This window comes from Dendrobates tinctorius, unplaced genomic scaffold (genome assembly GCF_039654945.1).
Source record: "Dendrobates tinctorius isolate UK_male_01 unplaced genomic scaffold, ASM3965494v1 ptg000147l, whole genome shotgun sequence".
NCBI lineage: Eukaryota > Metazoa > Chordata > Amphibia > Anura > Dendrobatidae > Dendrobates > Dendrobates tinctorius.
In genome coordinates this window covers 23,974,831-24,002,462 of record NW_027361814.1, presented here as the reverse complement: position 1 = coordinate 24,002,462, position 27,632 = coordinate 23,974,831, and the positions used below count along the sequence as shown (strand labels likewise).

Here is a 27,632-nt window from a genome sequence, read left to right as displayed (position 1 = left end):
TATCAGTTTTTGCTGCAAAAACCTAACAAACTTAAATCATGATTTTTTGGGGGGCTACGAAACTTTTTCAACCTGCACAAGAGACAACAAAAATGCAGCAAAACCTGCATTTTGTAAGCAGCTTCTTTACTGCCAAGAGAGCGTGACAAAAAAAAAATGCAGCATGTGAATATAACCTAAAGCTTTGTTCTGATGCCCATTTTTCACATAAATATTCTTCACCCTCTTTTTACAGGATAGAACGTACCCAATACAGCCTATGAGGCTGTGTTTTTTTTTTAGCAGACAGTGCGACCACAAAAAAAAAAAAAAAAAATCCATCCTGGAGACATATCCATTTTTGATCCAAGTGACAGAACAAAATCATCCAAACAAGTCTATGGGTCTGTGTTAAAATCACGGACAGCAGACGCACGTGCAATCCATACGGTGTCCACTTTTAACACTGCAATGGGTACGAGAATATTTTTTTTTCCCCATGAATGAGGCTCGAATAAGGATTTGAGATACATGCACTGCAGGAAGTTTCAAGATTTTATTTTTATCAAATGCAACAGATAGGTCATCCTGATGTGAAGACTCAGCATGAAAACTGCAATATTGCAAAGTTTTTAATAAATAATAAATTCTTAAAAAAAAAAAACCAAGAAAAACAAAACCCCATCAAAACCAAATCTTAGAAAATACAGTTACAAATCAGCCTGGCCTCTCTTCAACACACCTGACATTTCCGAGAGGTTTTCATTATCAGACGTCGTACACATCATTTCCTGAATATAAATTGCCGATAGGGGGAAAAAAGAAGCCGGTGTCCACTATATTACATCTGTTGTATCAATGTCATTCAGATTTGCTAGAGGACAAGTTATGGTGCCGAAGTAAGGAACGAATGGGTACGAGTAAGAGGTAAAGGTGTCAATCTTTCCTAAATACTTCTATTGGTGCAGGAAGTGAAAAAAAGACACAAAAACTACTCAAAACTACACAAAAGTCTAAGCGGTCTCACAAATGATCATATAGGAGTTGTGTTAGTTTTTCTTACTGATCCAAGCTGCAAGTAGTCTAATAGTAAAATCCAAATCTGCTCACCTGATCTTTTCCCCTGTGATCCTATTTAGTTTTTCCATCTCCCCGGCATGCGTCTCTGTCGGTGTTAAAATCCTACAGCGGACTGCGAGCGCCTGTTCCCCGAAGGATTTCCCATACACGATGTGTGCGCTCCTCTCTCGTGGATTTAATACACATTTCATAGGAGAAGTAAAACTTGCTCGTTCACATAGTCAAGGCTCAAGTTTCTATTCTGTCACATGACTTGTTTTTTTCTTCTTCCCCCTGCCCATTCAACTCATGAATAATCCTAGGCAAACATTACAGCTTTACTTTTACCTGCTTTGTGGGTGTGAACCTGTCGCTATGGCTTCTTTTCATTCTGACATTATTACGGCCTAGTTTCCTCATACGGTTCCCATGTTTGTTACTACCCTGTATATAATTAATTTATTTAGATATTTAATATCATTAGTAGGTAATGGAAAAGGAATTCAAAAGTATTAAAAAAGATACAAAGAAACATAAAGTGACAAAATCTAATATGATTTTATGCAAAGTCTATAAAAGAGAAAGAAAATGTTGCACCCAAGCAAAACATCAGACACTTGGACTTGCATAGGTTATAATATTTTCTTGGGATTAAAAATAGGGATCATCTTAAAGCGGTGGTCCACTATAATGTATAATGTGCCCATCGTTTTAAACCTTTTCAATAAGTATTTTTGTAAATACCTTATGCAAGGCTGGCGTTAGGGGAACGCAAACTAGGCATGTGCCTATGGCCCTCATTTCCCCAGGGGGCCTAAGTCGGTGGTATGCCGCTAATACCGGCACACTATGCAACCACTATGGGGCCTGTGAGTCAAAGGGGCCCTGCTCCTGGACGTCCTTGCTCCAATCCCCCCCTTTCCCGCACCGCTCATTCAACTGTATGACCATCATGGATGCCGATCACCGTCCATATCCCTGCCAATCGGGGGCAGTGTATGCAACTGGGTCACACTTTGGTGATGTAAGGGAGTCTGGAAGTTGACGCGACAACAGCGGATGTCGGGTGGATGCAGCCGGGGGCCGCGTGATCAGGAGCAGCAATAGCGCCGTTCAAAGGCAAATATGGCAACGTAAGGTATTTGCAAAAATACTTATTTAACAGGTTTAAGTTGATGGGCGCAATATACATTGCAGTGAACCACCACTTTATGGTACGGCCGGATTCTGCCTGGAATGAGCATCAATATGTCTTTCATAGAATCATAGAATCATAGAATCGTAGAGTTGGAAGGGACCTCCTGGGCCATCTGGTCCAACCCCCTGCTCAAAGCAGGATTCGCTAAATCATCCCAGTCAGATGTCTGTCCAGCCTCTGTTTGAAGACTTCCATTGAAGGAGAACTCACCACTTCTCGTGGCAGCCTGTTCCACTCATTGATCACTCTAACTGTCAAAAAGTTTTTTCTAATATCTAATCTGTGTCTCCTCCCATTCAGTTTCATCCCATTGCTTCTAGTCTTTCCTTGTGCAAATGAGAATAAAGTTGATCCTTCTACAATGTGACAGCCCTTGAGATATTTGTAGACAGCTATTAAGTCTCCTCTCAGTCTTCTCTTTTGCAAACTAAACATTCCCAAATCCTGCAACCTTTCCTCATAAGACAGGGTTTGCAGACCGGTCACTTTGAAGTGGGCGAGGAAACCAGAGACCTCGGGGGATGCCCACAGAGAACATGGAAACTCCTTGCGGAAATTTTCCATGTTGGGATTTAAGCTCAGGCTCCCAGTGCGATAAGTTTACAGTGCTAATCACTGAGCTATCAAATAGCACCACTCAAGCTTAGAGGCTGTGCATGGTACTGCACTGCATTCAACTGAATGAGAACTGACTTCCCAGACACAAAAGCTTTGCTTCTCTTCTATGGGTTTGTCAATTGTGTTTTTATTTACAGTAGTTTTTTTCACCTCTTTTTTTTTTTTTTTTATATTGTTGCTGTACTGTATGTGATTATTTTTTGGGGGAAATTGCTATTGAATACATCTGTTAGGCCGAAATCACACGAGCATATAACATCCAATGCGAGAGCTTTGAATGCGATATGCTAATTCCACTCGGCACCTGTATCTGCTCTAAAAATCGCAGTTACAAGTCTCTAGGTTTGTGAAGAAGTCAAAACAGCACTCAGATGCCACCCATGTGCTGTCCAATTTTCACAGACTATTTGAAAAACTGATGAAATTTTGACCAAATTGATCTTTGATTAAAAAAATGCTGATGAAACTCAGGCTACTTTCACACTTGCGTTTTTTTGCAGTGCGTTTTTTGCGCACACAAACGCATGAAAAAAACGCATACAAATGCTGCATTTTTATGCGCATGCAGGAAAAAAACGCAGCGTTTGTATGCGTTCGTATGCGTTTTCAGTGCGTTTACGGTTTTTTGCACATTGTTTTTCCTCACCCAAAAAAAAAATCTAGATAACAATCTTGCAACACACACCACCAATGGGACATCAGTGGCGGCGTGGTATGTTAATATATAGACCCTATCTACAGTATTCTTCACATTTGCTTGATTTTTCTCGTGTCAACATGGATCTGCGCTGGAAGAGTTTACACTTCAACTTGGATTTGGACATCGCGATGGCTCAGGTTTATGCAGTTGCTTGCCATGAACAAAGGAAGAGAGAGAGACAGCGAAGATGGCAGCGGCGGCGTATGTGGATACATCCGATTGTTGAACTCCGGGAGAGCCGTTGGGCATACCACACCCTCTACAGTGAGCTACAGGAAAACTCGGAGAAATTTACAGATTATATCCGGATGTCCCAAGAAAGCTTCAGGGATTTGCTTGCAAGTGTCCAAGAATCCATCCGGAGACAGGACACAGAGCTCTGTTGTGCGATTCCTCCTGAGGAACGGCTCCTGGTGACATTACGGTACATAATATTTAAAAATCAAGGGGTGGGACATGATTTTTTTTTTTTTTACATGTACTATTCAAAACCTGGCCTAATTATTTTTTGTGAATGTACTAATTTTTTATTTTATAGTTTTAAAAAACCATATACAGAAATATTAATTTTACTTCTTTCTCTGTTTCGCAGATTCCTGGCGACTGGAGAGACCCGATCTTCACTACACTTCCAGTACCGTATTGGAATCTCTACCTTGTCTGGAATTGTTGCGGACACCTGCCGGGCTCTCTGGTACGTTCTTTGTCCAGAATTTATGCCCCTGCCCACCGCTGAAAAGTGGATGGAAATTGCTGACAAATTCTGGACAGTCTGCATTTTCCCCAACTGTTTGGGAGCTGTTGATGGTAAACACATATGGATCATCAAACCCAAAAGAACTGGATCTGAGTACTATAATTACAAAAAGTACTTTTCACAGTACTCATGGCCATTGCGGATGCCGGATGTATGTTTGTAGCAGTGGACATTGGAGCATTTGGCCGTGGTAATGACTCCCAGGCTTTTAAAAACTCAGACATGGGCCGGAGGTTGTATGGCAACCAATTTAGTTTCCCCATGTCACGGCCTCTTCCCCACACCGAAGCTCCGCCACTGCCCTTTGTAATGGTTGGGGATGAGACTTTTCAAATGTGCGCAAACCTACTGAAACCCTACTCCAGCCGTAACTTGGACCACACCAAAAAAATCTTTAATTACAGGCTGACCAGGGCCAGAAGAACTATAGAGTGTGCTTGGGGGATTCTTGTCTCCAGATGGCGAATTCTCAGCATAGCCATTAATCTTAAACTTGAAACAGTGGATGAGGTGGTGAAGACATGTGTGGTTCTGCATAATTTTGTGATGGCTAAAGAGCACCCGACCTTTGAACTCGATGATGCTGCTCCTAACCCATTGCCTGAAATCACTCAGCACCCTCTCAGGTCATCCTTTGAAGTTGGCCAAATGAGGGACCAATTTTCGGCCTACTTTATCTCTGATGTAGGACGGGTGCACTGGCAAGATGAAATGGTGTAAAAATTAGAGTTGAGCGAAACGGGTCGAAAAAATTCAAAAGTCACCGACTTTTGGCAAAGTCGGGTTTCATGAAACGAAACCCGACCCTAGGATGAGGTCGGCCACGAGGTCGGCGACTTACGCGCCAAAGTCGCGTTTCAAAAGTTTGTTTTGCGCTCTTTTTCAGCCAATCAGGATCCACGGACACTGTGGGCAACGTGATGACATAGGCACGGGTCACCACCATCTTTCAGAAGGGCATGCAAGTGATTGGCTTGCTTTGGTGGGCGTCACAGGGGGTATAAAAGGGCGTGCACGCCGACCGCCATCTTACTTCTGCCGATCTCAGTATAGGGAGAGGTTGCTGCTGATTCTGTAGGGAGAGCGTTAGGCAGGGAAGAAGACCAAAAAACTGCTTCTGCTGCTAGCGATTTGGCCTGCACAACACACCAGTCACTGTGTGTGCAGTGCAAGGGGAGGCTATATAGTGGTGTATCAGTGGTGTTGGTTGTTGGGCTGCCTTCTAAGGCTTCCTGACAGGCTGGCATTGCTGTTTACCCACTGCTCCGCAAACTGCTTTTTTAAAAGCAATCCAATCTCCCTTATCCTCTAGTCACTTTGGTCACAGCTGTGCCATCGAGCCTGTCACATAGCGCTCAGATATTCATTGGGCCTCAAACTGCTTTTTTAAAAGCAATCCCAATTTTTTTTTTTTGTCCTGCTGAGAAGAAAAAAAAACTGCTTCTGCTGCTGATAGCAATTTGGCCTGCACAACACACCAGTCACTGTGTGCAGTGCAAGGGGAGGCTATATAGTGGTGTATCAGTGGTGTTGGTTGTTGGGCTGCCTTTTAAGGCTTCCTGACAGGCTGGCATTGCTGTTTACCCACTGCTCCGCAAACTGCTTTTTTAAAAGCAATCCAATCTCCCTTATCCTCTAGTCACTTAGGTCACAGCTGTGCCATCGAGCTTGTCACATAGCGCTCAGATATTCATTGGGCCTCACACAATCCAAAAGTGTCCAGTGTCCAAAAGTGTGTGCAGAGATTCAAAATCTCACTTATTCTCTAGTCACTTAGGTCACAGCTGTGCCATCGAGCTTGTCACATAGCGCTCAGATATTCATTGGGCCTCACACAATCCAAAAGTGTCCAGTGTCCAAAAGTGTGTGCAGAGATTCAAACTCTCACTTATCCTCTAGTCACTTAGGTCACAGCTGTGCCATCGAGCTTGTCACATAGCGCTCAGATATTCATTGGGCCTCACACAATCCAAAAGTGTCCAGTGTCCAAAAGTGTGTGCAGAGATTCAAACTCTCACTTATCCTCTAGTCACTTAGGTCACAGCTGTGCCATCGAGCTTGTCACATAGCGCTCAGATATTCATTGGGCCTCACACAATCCAAAAGTGTCCAGTGTCCAAAAGTGTGTGCAGAGATTCAAAATCTCACTTATTCTCTAGTCACTTAGGTCACAGCTGTGCCATCGAGCTTGTCACATAGCGCTCAGATATTCATTGGGCCTCACACAATCCAAAAGTGTCCAGTGTCCAAAAGTGTGTGCAGAGATTCAAACTCTCACTTATCCTCTAGTCACTTAGGTCACAGCTGTGCCATCGAGCTTGTCACATAGCGCTCAGATATTCATTGGGCCTCACACAATCCAAAAGTGTCCAGTGTCCAAAAGTGTGTGCAGAGATTCAAACTCTCACTTATCCTCTAGTCACTTAGGTCACAGCTGTGCCATCGAGCTTGTCACATAGCGCTCAGATATTCATTGGGCCTCACACAATCCAAAGTGTCCAGTGTCCAAAAGTGTGTGCAGAGATTCAAACTCTCACTTATCCTCTAGTCACTTAGGTCACAGCTGTGCCATCGAGCTTGTCACATAGCGCTCAGATATTCATTGGGCCTCACACAATCCAAAAGTGTCCAGTGTCCAAAAGTGTGTGCAGAGATTCAAAATCTCACTTATTCTCTAGTCACTTAGGTCACAGCTGTGCCATCGAGCCTGTCACATAGCGCTCAGATATCAGTGGGCCTCACACAATCCAAAAGTGTCCAGTGTCCAAAAGTGTGTGCAGAGATTCAAAATCTCACTTATTCTCTAGTCACTTAGGTCACAGCTGTGCCATCGAGCCTGTCACATAGCGCTCAGATATCAGTGGGCCTCACACAATCCAAAAGTGTCCAGTGTCCAAAAGTTTGTGCAGAAATTCAAAATCTCCCCTGTCCTATAGACACCTTGTTTTACATACTATATAGTTTGTTGGATTTTGTCTACATTTCTACCAAAAATGAGGAAGGCTGGTGGAAGAGGCCGGGGAATTGGGCAGGGGTTGGCAGCTGGTAATGATGGTGTTGGTGGTGGATCTGATGGTAGTGGCAAGAGCAAAATAGGACCGAATGCAGGAGGTGTTGAGCCTGCGTTATCGTCTGGCTACATAAGGCCTCGAACGCTTAGTTTTCTAGGAGTTGGCAAACCGCTTTTAAAGCCAGAGCATCAGGAAAAAGTTTTGTCTTACATTGCTGACTCAGCCTCCAGCTCTATCGCCTCCTCTTCTTCAGTTGTAAAAAGTAAAAGCACTGAGTCGTCATTGGAGGCTCATGTTCATGAACCACACCTTTCCTTGTGTCCTTCACCCCAACCAAGATTGAAGGATGACGCAGGCCATACTACTGATTACTCCATGGAGCTGTTTTCACATACCATGCCTGGATTATCAAGTCAAATGGTGAATTACCCAGGCCAAGATGAATCTGACATGGAGTGCACTGATGCACAGCCGCTGATGGATGATTCTGCTGGTACATTCACTCAGAGCACTACATTGTCCTCGCAGTGTACAGAGCCAGATTCTGACCCTGATGAGACTCAGGTGCCCCTTCCCGCACACTATACCACCATACACGGTGACACAGAGGAAGGTGCACATGACATAGAAGAGGAGGTGATGGATGACCCAGTTGTTGACCCAGATTGGCATCCATTGGGGGAAGAGGGTGCTGCTTCCAATAGCTCAGATGAGGAGCATCCACAGCAGACATCGACATCGCAACAGCTGTTATCTGGCAGGCCCGTAGCACTCCAAAGACAGGTTTCAAACATCAAAAGAGTTGCTGGACAGCTTGTCCAGAGGGTCAAAAGATCACAGCGTGCTAGGCCGCAAAATGTCTGCCAAAGTAGGAAGAGTGCAGTGTGGCACTTTTTTGAACAAAATCCTCATGATCAGGCCAAGGTTATCTGTAAGAAGTGCGCAAAGACCTTTAGCCGAGGGAAAAATCTGAAAAATTTGAATACCAGTTGCATGCTTAGACATTTAACCAGCATGCACTTGCAAGCGTGGACACAACACCAAACCTCAAGTGCCTCATGTGCAACTGATCACAACGAAGGTAGTCAGCAACGCTACATTGTTTCCCCCACTGTAAGCCCACCGGTTAGCACAGCAGCAAATGTTGAGGTGTCGTTGCAAGGCCACAGCAGTCAGGGAATCCCACTGTTATATCAACGAAAGACTGATTCTAGGCCATCAGAAAGAACACCAGCTCCATCACCATCATCAACCCTCTCTCAGTCCGCCCTGTCCACCGCTACTTCCACCATATGCAGCTCTCAAGTCCAGCTCACCCTCCCAGACACTATGAGTAGGTCAAGAAAGTACTCAGTCTCTCATCCGCGTACACTGGGTTTGAGCGCCCACATTGCCAAACTAATCTCGTTTGAGATGATGCCCTTTCGGTTGGTGGAAAGCACAGCTTTCCGCGAACTCATGGCCTATGCAGTACCACGCTATGACCTACCCAGTCGCCACTTCTTCTCTCGCAAAGCCATCCCAGCCCTCCACCATCATGTGAAAGACCGCATTGTCCATGCACTCAAGCAGTCAGTGAGCGGAAAGGTGCACCTCACAACTGATGCATGGTCCAGTCGGCATGGCCAGGGCCGTTACGTGTCCATCACTGCACACTGGGTTAATGTGGTGGATGCAGGGTCCACAGGGGACAGCGGTGGTGGGACAGTGCTGCCTAGCCCACGGTATAGGAAACAGTTGGCTGTAGGCGTTCGACCCTCCTCCTCCTCCACCTCCTCCAGAAGCGAAAGCTCGTCCACAGAGCGCAGTCGTACGAGCACTCCATCTGCAGCTGCCACTGTTGCACACGATGTGTCCCCCTATCGAGCAGCTAGTGGAAAGCGTCAGCAGGCTGTGTTGCAGATGATGTGTTTGGGCGACAGACACACCGCCGAGGTGCTGGCCGAGTACTTGAAGCGACAAACTGAATCATGGCTGGGCAGTGTACATCTTGAGGCAGGCAAGGTAGTTAGTGATAACGGCCGTAATTTTGTGGCAGCCATAGCCCTTTCAAAACTCAGCCACATACCTTGCTTGGCTCACACCTTGAACCTGGTGGTGCAGTGCTTCCTCAAAAATTATCCGGAGTTAACAGCCCTGCTCCAGAAGGTGCGAAGACTGTGCGCGCACATCCGCCGGTCGCCTGTACACTCCGTTCGTATGCAGAAGCTGCAGCGATTGCTCCACCTTCCCAACCACCGCCTCATTATCGACATTGCAACAAGGTGGAACTCCACCCTGCACATGGTGGAGCGGCTGTGCGAGCAGAGGCAGGCCATAATGCATTTGTGGGAGGATACACGGCCAGGCACTTTGAGAGCAGACATGGAGTTGACAGGTGTGCAGTGGTCGAAGCTGAAAGACCTTTGTAAAGTCCTTCAGTGTTTTGAGGAATGCACACGGCTGGTAAGCGCAGACGACGCCATCCTAAGCATGAGCATCCCACTTATGCGTCTGCTCATGCAAACTTTGACGCACCTTAAGGAGCAGGCGTCTGCAGCCAATGTTGATGAGGAGGAAGAGGAGGAGGGAATCCTTGATGACATTCAGCCATTGTCTGCTCAGGGACCTCTCCTGGACGAGGTGGAGGAAGAAGAGGAGGAGGAGGAGGATGATGGGGATGATTACTTAGGGGAGGAGGATGCATCTCGTGGGGCAAGTGAAAATGTTGGCGTGGCAAGGTCTGGTACAGGGTTTGTGCGTGACTGGAGGGATGTGGATTTGCCAGAAAGTGCTCCTCCACCCAGCACTCGCAGTGCATCATTGACACCGGGAACATTGGCCCACATGTCAGATTATGCCTTGCAGATCCTAAAAAGGGACCCCCGCATTGCCAAAATGATGAACGATGACGACTACTGGTTGGCCAGCATCCTGGATCCACGCTATAAAGGCAAATTACAAAACATCATGCCACAGGAGAACCTTGATCTAATATTGGCTAATAAACAAGCAACTCTGGTAAATCGGTTGCTTGAGGCATTCCCAGCACACAGCAGCGGTGATGGTTCTCACACGAGCCGTACGGGCCGGGGGCAGCTTGGCAGAGGTGTTCGTGGTGCACACAGCAGAAGTGGCGTTGGAGACAGGGGTTTCATGACAATGTTGTGGACTGATTTTTCAAATACCGCTCACACAACTGGTAATACTGCATCGATGGAAAGTGACAGGAGACAGCAGTTGTCAACTATGGTAACAAACTACTTTTCCTCCCATATCGATGTTCTCCCACACAGGTCATTCCCCTTTGACTATTGGGCCGCTAAACTGGACACCTGGCCTGAATTGGCCCAATATGCCTTACAGGAGCTCGCTTGCCCAGCTGCAAGCGTGCTATCGGAAAAAGTCTTCAGTGCAGCTGGATCAATCCTGACAGAAAAAAGGACCCGTCTGTCAACCCAAAATGTGGATGATCTAACCTTCATTAAAATGAACCACGCATGGGTTTCCAAGGATTTTGTCCCACCTTCCCCTGATGACACATAGGGTGACAGAAAAATGGCTTGCTTTGGTCCACCTCTTCCTGGTACTTCACCTATTTCGCCTTTTGCATCAGCTGAATGTCCAACATCAACATATGCCACTTTCTAAAACTCCCTAACTGTGCTGCCTCCCCCCCCATGGCCGGGGTCACCACCTACCGCACAACACCGTGCGAGTGCCGTTGCCCTGGACAGGTGGGTAGGCCGACTCTTGGGCGCGGGCACTGGCACAGGGTCCCTCATAGTGCAATCAAGTGTCTCTGACGGTGGTGGTGCACACCCGCCGTCAGACACACCGCTGTACTATGAGGGGCCCAGTGCCAGTACCGACGCCCACGAGTGGGCCCCCCTTGCTTGGGCAGGGCCCCAGCATTTGCAATCTTTACCTCTCCCTGCTCCTCTGCTGTGTAATCTGGGCCGTCAAATCCATACTGTGCCTGACACCGTCTGAGCCTGCCTGCTGAGACATATATTTTGAATGTGTACGCTATCCATACATGTTATCCAGGGATACGGTACCCTTTCTAACCTTTGTGCAATCACGTGCAATCCATACTGGGCCTAACACCGTCTGAGCCTGCCTCATGCTGTATAGACATATATTTTGAATGTGTACGCTATCCATACATGTTATCCAGGGATACGGTACCCTTTCTAACCTTTATGCAATCACGTGCAATCCATACTGGGCCTAACACCGTCTGAGCCTGCCTCATGCTGTATAGACATATATTTTGAATGTGTACGCTATCCATACATGTTATCCAGGGATACGGTACCCTTTCTAACCTTTGTGCAATCACGTGCAATCCATACTGGGCCTAACACCGTCTGAGCCTGCCTCCTGAGACATATTTTGAATGTGTACGCTATCCATACATGTTATCCAGGGATACGGTACCCTTTCTAACCTTTGTGCAATCACGTGCAATCCATACTGGGCCTAACACCGTCTGAGCCTGCCTCCTGAGACATATATTTTGAATGTGTACGCTATCCATACTTGTTATCCAGGGATACGGTACCCTTTCTAACCTTTGTGCAATCACGTGCGATCCATACTGGGCCTAACACCGTCTGAGCCTGCCTCCTGAGACATATATTTTGAATGTGTACGCTATCCATACATGTTATCCAGGGATACGGTACCCTTTCTAACCTTTGTGCAATCACGTGCAATCCATACTGGGCCTAACACCGTCTGAGCCTGCCTCCTGAGACATATATTTTGAATGTGTACGCTATCCATACTTGTTATCCAGGGATACGGTACCCTTTCTAACCTTTGTGCAATCACGTGCGATCCATACTGGGCCTAACACCGTCTGAGCCTGCCTCCTGAGACATATATTTTGAATGTGTACGCTATCCATACATGTTATCCAGGGATACGGTACCCTTTCTAACCTTTGTGCAATCACGTGCAATCCATACTGGGCCTAACACCGTCTGAGCCTGCCTCATGCTGTATAGACATATATTTTGAATGTGTACACTATCCATACATGTTATCCAGGGATACGGTACCCTTTCTAACCTTTGTGCAATCACGTGCAATCCATACTAGGCCTAACACCGTCTGAGCCTGCGTCATGCTGTATAGACATATATTTTGAATGTGTACGCTATCCATACATGTTATCCGGGGATACGGTACCCTTTCTAACCTTTGTGCAATCACATGCAATCCATACTGGGCCTAACACCTTCTGAGCCTGCCTCCTGAGACATATATTTTGAATGTGTACGCTATCCATACATGTTATCCAGGGATACGGTACCCTTTCTAACCGTTGTGCAATCACGTGCAATCCATACTCGGCCTAACAACGTCTGAGCCTGCCTCATGCTGTATAGACATATATTTTGAATGTGTACGCTATCCATACATGTTATCCAGGGATACGGTACCCTTTCTAACCTTTGTGCAATCACGTGCAATCCATACTGGGCCTAACACCGTCTGAGCCTGCCTCATGCTGTATAGACATATATTTTGAATGTGTACGCTATCCATACATGTTATCCGGGGATACGGTACCCTTTCTAACCTTTGTGCAATCACGTGCAATCCATACTGGGCCTAACACCGTCTGAGCCTGCCTCCTGAGACATATATTTTGAATGTGTACGCTATCCATACAAGTTATCTGGGGATACGGTACCCTTTCTCACCTTTGTGCAATCACGTGTAATCCATACTGGGCGTGAGAACGGCTGGCGAGCTGTTAAGCAAGCTACAGCACCTGTCCAGACAAGTACAGGGATTCCCTAGCGAGGAGACTTATTTGATTGTTTTCAATGTTGGGACAGCAATTTTTGGGGAGCACTATACTCTGGAGAATGATAGATGGGGCCCACCATACACTGGAACATTCCAAAGGTGGACATCAGACACTGGAGCAGCATTTACAGGGCCCATTATACACTAGAGCATTAGAAATGGGGCCCATTATGTTTGGAGCATTATTTGGGCCCATAAGACAGTGGAGCTTCATCCATGGGGACCAACATATACTGTAGCATTATGTGGAGCTCATCATATACTGTTTCAAACATTATATGGGACCAATGATTCTGTATGGAGAAATAGATGGGCCTCGTCATGAGATGTAAAAAGTGAGGTATTTTTCATTGTACTATACCGCTATTTCTCTGCCGTATCGGAGCATGATGAGTTGTGGTATGTGTTAAAGGGGCGCTCTTTCGCCCAGGGCACATGAAAACCTGGAGCCAGCCCTCCTCCCCCACAGTTTGTAGCCAAATAACCCCCATTTTTCAGTGCGTAACTTGTATTATGAAGTTAATTAAGATTGACAAGCTTAAGAAAGAAGAATTGATGCTTTTGGCATTCAAATGGGCACTGTAGGTGTGTTTCCTGTCCTCCTCTCACTGCCGACTTTTATTCCCCATTGACTTACATTGGGTTTCGTGTTTCGGGACGACCCCGACTTTTCCCTATAATCGGACGATCTTGCTCGACCCGACTTTTGGAAAAGTCGGGTTTCACGAAACGAAACGCGACCCTAAAAAACCAAAAGTCGCTCAACTCTAGTAAAAATGTTTTCGTGTGTGTATGTTAATAAAAAACCTGTTTTGATACCTGTACCGCGTGCACTATTTTTTTCAAGGGGCGCGCAGCGCCTAGAAACCCGATGTGTACCTTAGTTACCAGCGCGCTGATGCAGGGAGCTGGTAACCAAGGTACACATCGGGTTTCTAAGTGACGCATGCCCCTTAGAAACCCGATGTGTACCTTAGCTACCAGGTCCCTGCATCAGCGCGCTGGTATCTAAGGTACACAGCGATGCCGCGCGCTCGGCGTTGCTGGTGCTGATTGCTGGTGAAGCTGTCTGTGTGACAGCTCACTAGCGATCACATAGCGACTCACCAGCGATCCTGACACGTTGATATCGTTGTCGGGATCGCTGGTGAGTCGCTATGTGTGACGGGGCCCTAAGATGTGATGCAAGAAAGAAAGTGTCTAATTTGTTACACATCATGATTTCCCCATAAGATAACAATTCTGGAGCAGCTTTTCCTAGAACTTTAGAACTTTACATGTGTAGCTCCTCTGTACTCAACTGAGTGTAATTACTTTGGGGCGGGTCCCTACGCAGTCTGACATCCTGACATTATCCAATCAGAGCTCACAGTATAGACTGCAGTGACACACCCCTTTGACAACAGGATGATAACACCCACTTGTCAACTTATTCAGAAATTTCTAGAAGTAGTAACAGACTAATGAAAAGACATAGCATTCTGAAAAAAGATTATTGTTGTCGCCCAAATTATTAAATCATCACATTTTTTGGACCTTGCTAGAAAAACACACCCCAGGCTTTCAAAACAGAAAAGAGGAAAAACGTAATTAAAGCTTTCCTAGTGGTGTAAAGAAGTGGAGGAGTCAACATAACTAATTTTAATGCAGTAGGGTAGAATAGGTAGATAATATTGCTATTGTTTCTCTGCAACATTTATATTATGCACATATAGCTTTACAGCATGTACATTATCTCCATTCTTTACACAATCTTATCCATTCACAACAAAGCTGTACACACACTCAGTTCTGCTGTATATGCACATATAGTGTTTCTACATACTGTGGTACAGTAAAGGGTGTTTTACTGGATGGGAGATACATTTCTCCCAGCAGATTAATGTTTGGCCGGGTTTTTCCCTATAGACGGGACCAGCGATGATGTCAGGGTCACGTGATCAGCCCATGTGATGTCTACCTCATGGGTGGGAGGGGTTAGGCCCTATGTAATGGAGGTTGGTAATTGTCACAGGGGGAGTGTGTTTCTGGAAGCTACAGGAACTTGTGTGGACTCAGCCTGAAACTTGTATACAGGATTCCCGTGCTGCAGGACTATAGCAGCAAGACTCGGAAGGACCCCGGGAATGGCACCTGGCGGATGCCGCAGGACCTGGCAGCCGCTTAGTTACGCCCGTCCCGTGCAATGGGTGAGTCTGGGACCAGTGGTTCTCCAAGCTGGAGTATGTGTTTGGTTTTCCTTATGTTCTGTTAAGCTGCTGGTTACTGAGTGACATTAAAACCACTAGAATTGGACTTTATGCCTGTGTGTTGCCTCGTTACTGCCGCCTGGCCATTGCCTACCAGAGCGAATCCCTACAATACATACACGTCTGGGCTACACACACAACTCTGCTGGTTCCAAGTGTGTCTGTTTGTCAAGAAAGGCAAGCCCGGACGCCTGCCCCAAAGGGGCTACAGGGAGGGCGCACATGACTAAGGAGGGATGCTAGGCCTGAGGGTTAGTGAAGGGTAAGGTGTAGTGCTCTTGTGTTTGTGGGGAAGGTGTGGGTTGGAGCTATGGGGCTTATGGTGCAATGTGAGTTGGCAGGGAGTGGTCAGTAGTGCTTTGTGCTTGTGGAGAAGGTGTGGGTTGGAGCTATGGGGCTTATTGTGCAATGTGAGTTGGCAGGGAGTGGTCAGTAGTGGGATGGATATATAGGGCAGAACTGTGGGGGGATGGTCATTCCTTACCTTGCAGACGTCCGGAATCGTCAGCTCCTCACATCTGGGACTTCAGCTTGAATCTTTGGATCCAGAAGATGGAATACCTCGTGGCACAGATGAAGAGGATGATGGAGCAGCGCGGCCAGCAGTGGATGAAGGAACAGCTGCAGCGATGGTCTGGTGATGGCGACGGCGGAGAAGATGGGACCCCGATCACGGCCTCCTGAGCACCTCAGCCCGGAGTTAAGTTTGCAGCGGAGGATGAGCCCCATTAGCAGACCTGTTGCAGAAGACATCGCGGGGCCAGAGCCAGAAGTCGAGAAGCAGGCAGCAAGGTAACGGGGCGGTGAGTGACGTGGCCGGCCTCCCCTCCATTTCGGATCGCGGCACACAGTGGTGATGCGCACGTCGCGGCCACGTTACCCGGCGTGGTCACCTGACCCGGCGCGGTCATCGGCATCGGTGGACGGCGGTGACGTGACGCGGCAAGGAGCCCGGTGGCGAGGTGGTGTGTGACTTCACCGGCCTCATTTCCTTTCTCGCTGCGCTGGGGGGAAGCGGGCGGTGGCTCGGTCATGTGGCCACCCTTCAGCTGCCAGGGGACACAGGTCATGTGGTCCGGCGTCGCATTCCCCCGGCGTTGGGTGCCAGATTCAGGAGGTGTTGCCTGCGGCTGGAGCGCCAACCTCCCCCCCCTGTTTGAGGCTCCGAGCCGGTGACTTTTTGCCATGCATTCCCGGACGGACAGTCGGTCTGGGCGCTGGCGCTGCGGCCCAGGAGGGCTGCAGTCGGCGTAGATCCATGGAGAAGATCGCAGTTGCGGTGCTCGACGCGGAGGACACGTGACGGCTGTTCCGTGGGGTTCCGCGGAGTCAGCCTAGTAAGTAAGGCTCACTTAAACCTTTATTAATGTCTAGATTATATTGGTTGGGAAGGGTGTTGCTACGTATGGTTTCGGGTGTTTGTCTGGGGGTTCGGAAAGATGCGCGGCTGGTCCATGTGGACAGCGTTCGAATCTGTGAGGGAATGGTTGCTTTGTGGTCCAGGAGGCTGTTTTGTGCACTTCATGAGTGTTGGGAGGTATTTTTTAATTTCATGCTAGTTTGCTTTTATGATAGTGGGTATATCTATAGGTGACGACATCATTTTATTTTGGTTAGTATAGTTGTGCTTGCATTCTCTGGGTGTTTGTGTATGACTGGTGGTGATTCCATGGCGGTTTGTGAGTAATTCAGGTGGTGATACGGATATTGGCAGAGCGGTGGTGGATAGCCATATCCATGCCAGTTTTATGGTTTATTGTTATAGGCATGGGGTCTTTGGGCTGGAGGATTATCGCCGCGCCAAGTATTTGCTAAGGGTTTGATGGTAGTTCACTGATGTGGTGAGCTGTTTTATCGCCGCGCCTAGAATTTGATAAGGGTTGATGTTAGTTCACTGATGTGGTGAGCAGTTTTATCGCCGTGCCTAGTATTTGATAAGGGTTGATGTTAGTTCATTGATGTGGTGAGCAGTTTTATCGCCACGCCTAGTATTTGATAAGGGTTTGATGGCAGTTCACTGATGTGGTGAGCAGTTTTATCGCCGCGCCTAGTATTTGATAAGGGCTTGATGGTAGTTCACTGATGTGGTGAGCAGTTTTATCGCCGCGCCTAGTATTTGATAAGGGTTGGATGGCAGTTCACTGACGTGGTGATCTGTTTGGGTAGTGCATCGGGCGGCTTAATCTTTCACGTTACAGTGGGGTGTGTTCTATTGCTGGTCAGAGGTGAGGGGGTAGATGGTCGAGTTTTCATTAGGGTGTGTTTTATTTATATGCCGGGTTCGGTTCTCCAATAGGGGCTTTGAGTGTACTAAGGGTTTTCATGTTCACTAGGGGCATTTTGGTTTGTTGCGGCAGACGTTCTGGTGAGGTCGAGATGCTTGGGACGGCAGATCTTTTGGGAACCTGCCTTTCTGGTAGCAATGGATGACATTTCCCCCGGGGGGCTTGGAGTTGACCTTTTACCGGATTTGTTTTCCTGGTTAATTTCTGGGGGTATGTAGATATGGCGTGGAGCTGGGGTTATGGTTGGTCAATGTCCGGTTGTTGAGGTCCGTGGTTTGGTTTCTGTGTGGTAGTCGGGGATTATCTGGTATTAGGGATGGTGCAGTGCTTATTTTCTGTTCATGGTCCAACCTGGGACTACTATCTGGTATTAGGGAAGGTGGTGTGCTTATTTCTGTTCATGGTCCAACCCTTGACTACTTTGGGTTTCTTCATGCTCAGGGCGTTGTTGCGGTTATCATGTGTTTGGATAAGTCAAAGTGTTTGATTCACCTGGGGCCCTATGTCTAAGTCAGGTTAGGTTAACGAGTACATCGTGTCAGGTCGGGGGTCGTTATTAGGTTCCCGTGTATATCGCGCTGCTGTTTTGGGGGGTTGATTTTGGTTATTGAATATGTGGGGCTACGATCCACTGGGGGTTTTTGCATGATCTGCAGTCATATGGCGTTCTTACGGTAATTTGCTGGTCGTGGCTGCCCTGGGGCAGTTTTAACAACTTTTGTACGTAAGGACTGGTGGGTTCTCACTGCGGTTCTTTAGGGTTGCCGATTGAGCTTTTGGCAGACTGTATCAGGTGGTATTTGTTACAGCCGTTGATTGCAGCTACGTAGGAGTTTATTATACAGAGTGGATAGTTTTTCGTTACGATGGGCTAGGAGGTTTATTGTGGGTGCAGCTGGTCCTGCTTTGCCTTCTGGGTATACAGCTCTCCTTAGAGTCTTTTCTTTTTGGGTGCCCCCGGACGGGGGGGCCAGGGTGAAGTGTTGCGCAAGGATGATGCAACATTTGAGTTGGGTAACCCAGCGTGTGCTTTACTGGTCTCGGGGGTCCTGGTTGGTGAACGGTTTGTTTATCCAGCGGGTGTTGTTCCATTTGTCAGGAATTCTGTATAGAGCATGAGGCAGGACATGTTGTTTCGATGGCCGTGTGAATGGTCTCCCGCGTGGGTGTAGCCCGTCCGGCAATACATGGCTATGTCATTTATTCCGTTATGCGCACTTGTCAGGACCGGCTGGTATTATGGGGACACGGTTGTGGTGCAGCGCTTCTGTGGGGGAGGTGTACTTTAGGTAGTGGGTGAGCAGGTTGCAGCTATAACATTACTTTCATTAATGTCGGGCTGGTGGTACGCTGTGGCAGGGGAAGCTAGTGCGATGTGCATTGACTTTTAATGATTCTAAGGACCTGGTAATCGTCTGGGGCTGTGCTCCGTTTGGGGGTGCTTTTTGCGGTGCTTTAAGGCTGAGTGGTGGACAAGCATCGGGCACCGGTGAGTGCAATGTTTTGACGGATGGCCCGGGTTTATGGTGTCTGGGGTTTTCGGGAGACGTGATGTGTGTCTGAGTTTTCCTGGACTTCAGGTGGTGTGGAGTCGCTTTTCTTTTGTGAGTAGTGTCGAATCCACAGTTCAGCGGGGAATGGGTGCGGAGTACATCTCACTTTTGGTAAGAGGGTGGCAACAATAGTGTTGTGATTCTGGGTTCGAAGTGCACGGGTGATGCACACAGTTAATTTGTTCCGGGTCGTGGTGAATACGGGGTGGATTGGTTTATGTTTTCTAGTTGGGTGGATATTTTAAGATAGATGCTATCACGCAGGGTTGACGGGACCAACAGCGTTTTGGTACTGCACGTGTGTGGTGGAGACTTGGTCGCTGGGGCGTCAAGGAGTTTGATCTGAGACATCGGGCCTGAATGCTCCTGCCTGGGAGCCATGCTCGTGTTGTTGTTCATGACTATATAGTGGGGCACGTTTTTCAAGAATCTGTCGGAGGTTGGGGAACCAGTGTAGGTTCTGTTGTTACGTCTATAATGATCGGCTTTGATTATTATCAGGTGGAGTGCAATTTTCTGCCTGGGAGCCGTGCTCATGTTGGTGTCCATAGGGGCTCCTGTTTGGAATGACTACATAGTGGGTTTTACTGGGCACATTTTCAAGAATCTATCGGAGGTTTGTGGAACCAATGTAGGTTCTTTTGTTCACGGCAATAATGGTTGGCTTTGATTAATTATTAGGTGAAGTATAATTTTCGGAGGCGCCTGCAATGTTGCGGTCTCAACGAGGCAGAGGCGGCGGCTCAGGTTGGGGACTGGTCGCGCAGGCGGTGCATAGGATTGGACGATGCGGTTGGCTAGTTGCAGGTCTTGGGTGTGGCTGACCTTGTTGTACTGGTATTTTGGTGTAGGTTGGCATTGTGAGGTCTAATGGGGATCAGTTTTGATCGATTGGTCTTGGTACAGAAACATTGGTTACTCGAGCCGCAGAGTCGGCTCGGGTTGGGGTTTTGGTGGTGGTACTCGCACGTACAAGGTGTCATACGTGCTCGCGGTGGCGGAAAGGAGGGGGGTATTTGAAGTTGGTGGATTGCACAAAGAGCGGGGGGGTGAACCCAGTGCAGGAGCGGGTTACCCCTGGTGGTGCAATGGTATACTTGGTTAAGGTGGGTCCCAGCTGTGCTGGGTCACAGCGGGACATGTTAACGTGGGACCCTGCTGTGCTCGGTCACAGCGGGGCATGTTAACGTGGGTCCCTGCTGGGCAGGGTCCCAGCAGGACATTGGTTGGGCAACACTCGGCTGGGTGTCCTCGAGCCGGTGTGGTGCGGCTGAGGGCACGTGGTGGAGCTGGTGTTGCAATCATGTACAATGGGTTTTGCAACACTCGGCTGGGTGTCCTCGAGTCGGTGTGGTGGAGCTGGTGTTGCAATCATGTACAATGGACTCTTCATTTACCCCCCCTCCTTTTGCTGGTGGTTATGTTTATGGAATATTTCTACGTTTATGGATAAAATGTTATTGCTTGTTTGGTGTTAATAAACGGGGCTGCTGTGGCCTTTTACATCCAATGTCACGCAGTCGTGTCTTATTTAAGTTAAGAAGGGGTAAGTGTGGGTTTTGGGAGGGGTCATTACAGTGAAGCCGTCAGTCAGACTATCCTAAGTCATGTGCCACATTCTGCTGAGACCCGTGGTACATCTGAGATTAGAAGATTGCTGCGCATAGCCGAGCATATGTCCTCTTTATTCCATTAAAAGGATTCTTGTGGCATAGAAAGGGTTTAGAGTTCCTTGTGGTCAATTGGCTGTGCTGCTTATTGGAACCACAACCTTCCATTATAGAAACCTGTGCCTGTCTTCCCTCCATGCAAGCAATAGAATCTTCATTCTGTTCCTGGCTTCATTGGAGAAAAGTGGTCTGGAGAATCATTCTAGTCAACCTTCCCTTTCTGGCGTTCTTTTGTGCTGCTTTTCTGTCTCTTTACTGTGTGCTGATTTTCACTTTGTATTTTATCCTGTCGGTCTTTTGTTTGATTGTACCTGTCTGTCCAGCCTGTGATACCCTTTTACTTCTGCCCCTTTCCTCCTTGGGGGAAGGGTGGGAGTTTCATAGAATTTTATGAGAGCACAGAGAGGCACATGACCCGGGTATCTAAACCATCAGGGGTAACCACGGGGGTTAGGGATAGACTAGGACCTCCCGAGATTAGGGAACAGTATAGGGTCCTTCCTCCCTGACTTTCCTACTGTCACAGTGTGATGCTGGTATACAGCTATTGCTGGTCTTCAGTCCGATGATCTCACCACTACTCAAGTGTTACAATTCCTTACTTTTTTGATATGTGGCATTATGATACTATAACAGTATGACCTATTTGTGATTATACACCTTTTTTAGAGGTATTCTATACTAATTTTGTATTGATCACTTTGATTATTGCTGTATTTTTCTTCATCTGAATATAGTCTAATGTACAAAACAAAAGCTGAAATGGGTTCTATAGTCTAATATACAAAACAAAAGCTGAAATGGGTTCTACAAAATAATGTATTAGGCTGGTTTCACATTTGCTTTTTTTTTTGCGCTTGAAAAAAACGCATACGTGCGCATGCGTTTTTTCCCCTATATTTAACATGGGTGCGCATACCTGCGCGCTGGCATGCGCACGTATGCGATTTTCATGCGCTGCGTTTTTTTGGGGTGTGCGTTTGTATTTTACAGACGCTACATGTTGCATTTTTTGGTCCTGCAAAAAAGCGCATGCGCACGTTTTGCGCTAAAAATGGCCATTATAGCCTATGGATGCGCATACGTGCGCACTGGCATGCGCATGTATGCGTTTTTTTAGCGCTGCGTTTTTTTGGTGGTGTCCACTTGTTGTACTAGTTATAAACTTCTAAAGTCAAAAAAAAAGTCTATATAAAGGAGGTGCCTGCCAAAACTCTGCCACTACTACACTGACAGATTGGAGAGCAGACAGTCACCAAGCAACCCATCTTCTATCAGCGTCAAGAATGTGAGTATATTACATTATATGCCTGTCCTTTTAAATTATGTATGTACTAATGATTTTTATTATTTTTACATGCAGTATGTCTTCAGAATCCGAATATTCCCCATCGCGGCAGGAATTGGAGCAAGCAGACCGTGAGGTGATTATTTTCGTGCATCTGGTAAGTATATCTGCTGCTACTCCAAATCTCTTACGTTTTTTTCAACTTTTTTGAGACATCATCATCATCATCATCATCATCTTCTGCGGACGGGACTACTGAGGGCGAAGAGCAGGAGCAGCGAAGCCAAGTCCCGGTGGTGATACGGAATGTATGTATCAAATGATTTGTAATGTTCTTTATTTTTTATCTTCTATTTTTACTCTTTTTTATGTTTCTTTTTTTTGTAACTTTTTATTCAATTTAAATTTGATTATTCTAATGAATGTGTTTTGTCTAGGTTCCACAACGGGATGAAGACGTCTACCTGGATAATGAGCAGCTCATCAGCCTGGTCCAGGAGCGTGCGCCGTTGTGGGACAGCCGTGACCGGCTGTACAAGGACAATGTGGTGACCCGGCGGCTATGGAATGAGGTGGCCACAGCGTTGATGGATGGCTGGGACAGCGCCACAGTATCCTCCAAAAAGGCGTTTAGTGAGTATTTCCCTGCTCTGTATTGTGCCGCAGTGACTGTTGTCCTTGACGGCACTGTTGGGTTTCGTGCTAGGTATATTCTAGCAGGAAACCCAACAGTGTCATCGGGCTCTACAGTGACTGCTTTGAGTATTGTATTGTTATATTGTGCCGCAGTGACTGTTGTCCTTGACGGCACTGTTGGGTTTCGTGCTAGGTATATTCTAGCAGGAAACCCAACAGTGTCATCGGGCTCTACAGTGACTGCTTTGAGTATTGTATTGCTATATTGTGCCGCAGTGACTGTTGTCCTTGACGGCACTGTTGGGTTTCGTGCTAGGTATATTCTAGCAGGAAACCCAACAGTGTCATCGGGCTCTACAGTGACTGCTTTGAGTATTGTATTGCTATATTGTGCCGCAGTGACTGTTGTCCTTGACGGCACTGTTTTTTTTTTCCCAACAGTGGACAAAGTCCGAACACGTTGGCGTTCGATCAAGGACCGCTTCAACAGTGATGTTCGTGCTGAGGGCCAGGTTCGCAGTGGATCTGCGTCAAGGACCAGAACTAGATACCGTCACTATCACGCGTTGCAGTTCCTAAGACCGGTCCTTGCCACGAGATCGTAAGTATTATAAATTTTGGGTTTTTATTTTTAATCTGTGTTTTTCTAATCCACAGCTGATGCTTCTTGTAAAGGCATGGTAGTAATCATTTTCCTTTCTTCCACAGCACCTGGAGCAGCACCCTGCAACCTGGCCCTGGAGCGGTCCTTTCTCGGACGTCCTCTGACCCGTCCCAGCCATCCGACAGCCATGAAGCACCTTGCAGGTCAGCCACACACACAGCTGGTGACCAGGAAGCTGGGCCATCAGGTGTTCCCCTGTCCCAGGTCTCTGCCACTGGTTATGCGGGCACTACCCGCCAGCGGCAGAGGGCCTTGGACAGGAATGTCTTGCCCGAGTTTATGCATTTGAGCGAGGCCTTTAATTCCAGCCTCAAGTCGCTGTCCGACAGAGTTGAAAGCGGTTTTGCACTCATGGAACGTGGTTTTAACCACTTTGAACACCGCTTCAATTCTGTAGAACAGCGCCTTGACCGTCTGGAGGCCGACCTCAACAGACCAGCACACCATTTTTTTAGTAAGATTGAAAAGGGCATGGCGGAACACCTTAGTCCTGAGCAACAGCTGAATGTGCTGCAGGCCTGCAACAATGCTTTCTTGCAGGCTATGCAGCATAATTGGTACGGTCAGCAGTCAGTGGTGTCATTTCCACCTGTGCCACCATTGACTCGCTTCACCTCACTACCGACTTGTGCTGCATACCACTGCACGGACACCTCTATTCAAAGCCAGGACACCCACTGTTACACCACCACAAGTCTGAGTGCAGCTGGTCACTTCACCGACACCACCATGGCAAGCGCTGCTCCTGTCTGGAGCACCACCGCCACTCCCATGCATGCGTGGAGCTCAGCCACCACTAGGCAAACATGGAACAGCCCTGCCGCTACAACAACATGTAGTAGCCCTGCCACCACCACTCCGCAAACCTGGACCATCACTGCCGCCACCAGTCCTCCTGCCAACCAAGAGCAGCAGCAGCAGCCACCTCAGCAGCAGCAGCCACCTCAGCAGCAGCAGCAGCAGCCACCTCAGCAGCAGCAGCCACCTCAGCAGCAGCAGCAGCAGCAGCCACCTCAGCAGCAGCAGCAGCCACCCCAGCAGACGGGGGACCTACACTCAATATTTGCCCCAAGTTCAAGGCGAAATCAATCAAGGCGGGCATTGGGCCAAAGTCGGTCCAGGCACACAAGCCTACGGCGACATGCCATTACAACAAATGTACCTGAACAGATTTCCTCTCCTCCAAGTGTTCCTAGTTTATTTCCCTTAACTGGACTACCTTCCCCCACAAGTTTTGTTGCCCCTTCCCCTCAAACAGCGTCTTCAACTGCAAGTGTTGCATATTCCCTGCACACCCCCAAATTGAAACCATCTGCCCCCAAACGCCGGAAAAAATAATTTTTTGGTTTATTTTTGTTATTAAAAATAAATTTACATTTGTGGTTCACCATTACAAAGTTTAATTAATGTTGTTTGCGCCGCTCACACACACTGATGGGTAAATACATGTTAAAAACCAACCCAAGGCCTAGTATAGTCATATGTGAAATAACACGGACTAGTATAGTCATACCAAGGCCTAGTGTAATAACTCGAGTTTTACCAACTTGGATCTGGTTTCATGAAAAACAAACTGTTGAAACTTGTCTAAAAAATAAGTTTCTTTCTTAAAAAGTTTCACCAGTTTGTTTTTTGTGAAACAAGATGCTAGTTGGTAAAAATCGAGTTATTACAGTAGGCCTTGGTATGACTATACTAGGCCGTGGTATTTCACATATGACTATACTAGTAGGCCCAAGGCCTACTATACTCATATTTGAAATACCACGGCCTAGTATAGTCATTCCAAGGCCTAGTGTAATAACTCTAGTTTTACCAACTAGAATCTGGTTTCATGAAAAACAAACTGTTGAAACTTGTCAAGTTTCACCAGTTTGTTTTTCGTGAAACAAGATCCTAGTTGGTAAAAATCGAGTTATTACAGTAGGCCTTGGTATGACTATACTAGGCCGTGGTATTTCACATATGACTATACTAGTAGGCCCAAGGCCTACTATACTCATATTTGAAATACCACGGCCTAGTATAGTCATTCCAAGGCCTAGTGTAATAACTCTAGAAACTTGTCTATTTCTACACTACCACAATTTTAAATAAAAGTTGGAATTGAGCTGATTACATTCATCCACTCAATGCTGACTTGTATTCCCCATTGACTTTCATTGGGGTTGGGTTTTGAGGGTTGGGTTTTGAAAAAATCATACTTTTTTTTCAAATAGTTGGACAATTTTCTCTTGAAAAAAATTGGTTTCCTGATTCATGGCCTGCAGTTTTGCTCGTTCCAATATATTTCACGCAGACTAGCAATGCTGCATTTTAACTCATATGTGTATTTACCTGCCCAGGTGTGTGAACATCAAAAAATTCAGTTATACATGGGAAGTTTTTTATTTAATTGGAGTTTAAAAAATATAGTGCACTCAGTAATGGTATCAAATAAGGTTTTTTTATTACCATAAACAAACAAAAACATTACACCATTTCATCTTGCCAGTGCACCCGTCCTACATCAGAAATAAAGTAGGCCGCAAATTGGTCCCTCATTTGGCCAACTTCAACGGATGACCTGAGAGTGTGCTGAGTGAATTCAGGCAATGGGTTAGGAGCATCATCGTCCAGTTCAAAGGTCGGGTGCTCTTTAGCCATCACAAAGTTATGTAGAACCACACAGGCCTTCACCACCTCATCGACTGTTTCAAGTTTAAGATTAATGGCCGTGCCCAGAATTCGCCATCTGGAGACAAGAATCCCAAAAGCACACTCGACAGTTCTTCTGGCCCTGGTCAGCCTGTAATTAAATATTTTTTTGGTGTGGTCCAAGTCCCGGCTGGAGTAGGGTTTCAGTAAGTTTCCGCACATTTGAAAAGCCTCATCGCCAACCATTACAAAGGGCAGTGGCGGAGCTTCGGTGTGAGGAAGAGGCCGTGGCATAGGGAAATTAAATTGGTTGCCATACAACCTCCGGCCCATGTCTGAGTTTTTAAAAGCCTGTGAGTCATTACCACGGCCAAATGCTCCAATGTCCACTGCTACAAACATACATCCGGCATCCGCAATGGCCATGAGTACTATTGAAAAGTACTTTTTGTAATTATAGTACTCAGATCCCGTTCTTTTGGGTTTGATGATCCGTATGTGTTTACCATCAACAGCTCCCAAACAGTTGGGAAAATTGCATACTGTCCAGAATTTTGTCAGCAATTTCCATCCACTTTTCAGCGGTGGGCAGGGGCATAAATTCTGGACAAAGAACATTCCAGAAAGCCCGGCAGGTGTCAGCAACAATTCCAGACAAGGTAGAGATTCCAATTCGGTACTGGAAGTGAAGTGAAGATAGGGTTTCTCCAGTCGCCAGGAATCTGTGAACAGACAAAGAAGTAAAATTAATATTTATGTATATTATTTTAAAAAACTATAAAATAAAATATTAGTACATTCACGAAAACTAATTACCCAAGGTTTTGAATACTAAATTTAAAAAAAACCCATCAGACCGCACCCCTTGGTTTTTAAATATTACATACCGTAATGTCACCAGTAGCCGTTCCTCAGGAGGAATCGCACGACGGAGCTGTGTGTCCTGTCTCCGGATGGATTGTTGGACACGAGCAAGCAAATCCCTGAAACTTTCTTGGGACATCCGGATATAATCTGTAAATTTCTCCGGGTTTGCCTGGAGCTCGCTGTAGAGGGTGTGGTATGCCCCACGGCTCTCCCGGAGTTCAACAATCGGATGTATCCACATACGCCGCCGCTGCCGTCTTCGCTGCCTCTCTCTCTTCCTTTGTTCATGGCAAGCAACTGCATACGCCTGAGCCATCGCGATGTCCAAATCCAAGTTGAAGTGAAAACTCTTCCAGCGCAGATCCATGGTCACGAGAAGAATCAAGCAAATGTGAAGAATACTGTAGACAGGGTCTATATATTAACATACCACACCCACAATGAAGTCCCATTGGTCTTGTGTGTTGTTGAATGTTTTTTTTTTCTTTTTTGGGGGGTTTTTCCAAAATCTGTAAAAAAACGCAAACGCACAAAAAACGCATACAAACGCACAAAAACGCTGCGTTTTTTCCTGCATGCGCATAAAAATGCTCGAAAAAAACGCAGCGTTTGTATGCATTTGTATGCGTTTTTTCTATGCGTTTTTTTGCGCTAAA

The 27,632-nt window shown here is 46.8% G+C and overlaps 1 protein-coding gene across 6 annotated transcripts in view; it reads right to left on the bottom strand.

Annotated features, from left to right (window-relative positions):
• Positions 1-27,632, bottom strand: part of BLNK (B cell linker) — a 383,923-nt gene that overhangs the window by 96,621 nt on the left and 259,670 nt on the right. For 2 of the 6 annotated variants that reach the window (XM_073546531.1, XM_073546533.1), the window contains exon 1: positions 1,090-1,350. The exons of the other annotated variants lie outside the window; for them this stretch is intronic. In XM_073546531.1, coding sequence (XP_073402632.1) covers positions 1,090-1,250 — 161 coding nt within the window. In that variant the 5' untranslated portion in view covers positions 1,251-1,350. Of the gene's footprint in view, positions 1-1,089; positions 1,351-27,632 lie in introns of those variants that run through there. 6 annotated transcript variants of the gene reach the window in all.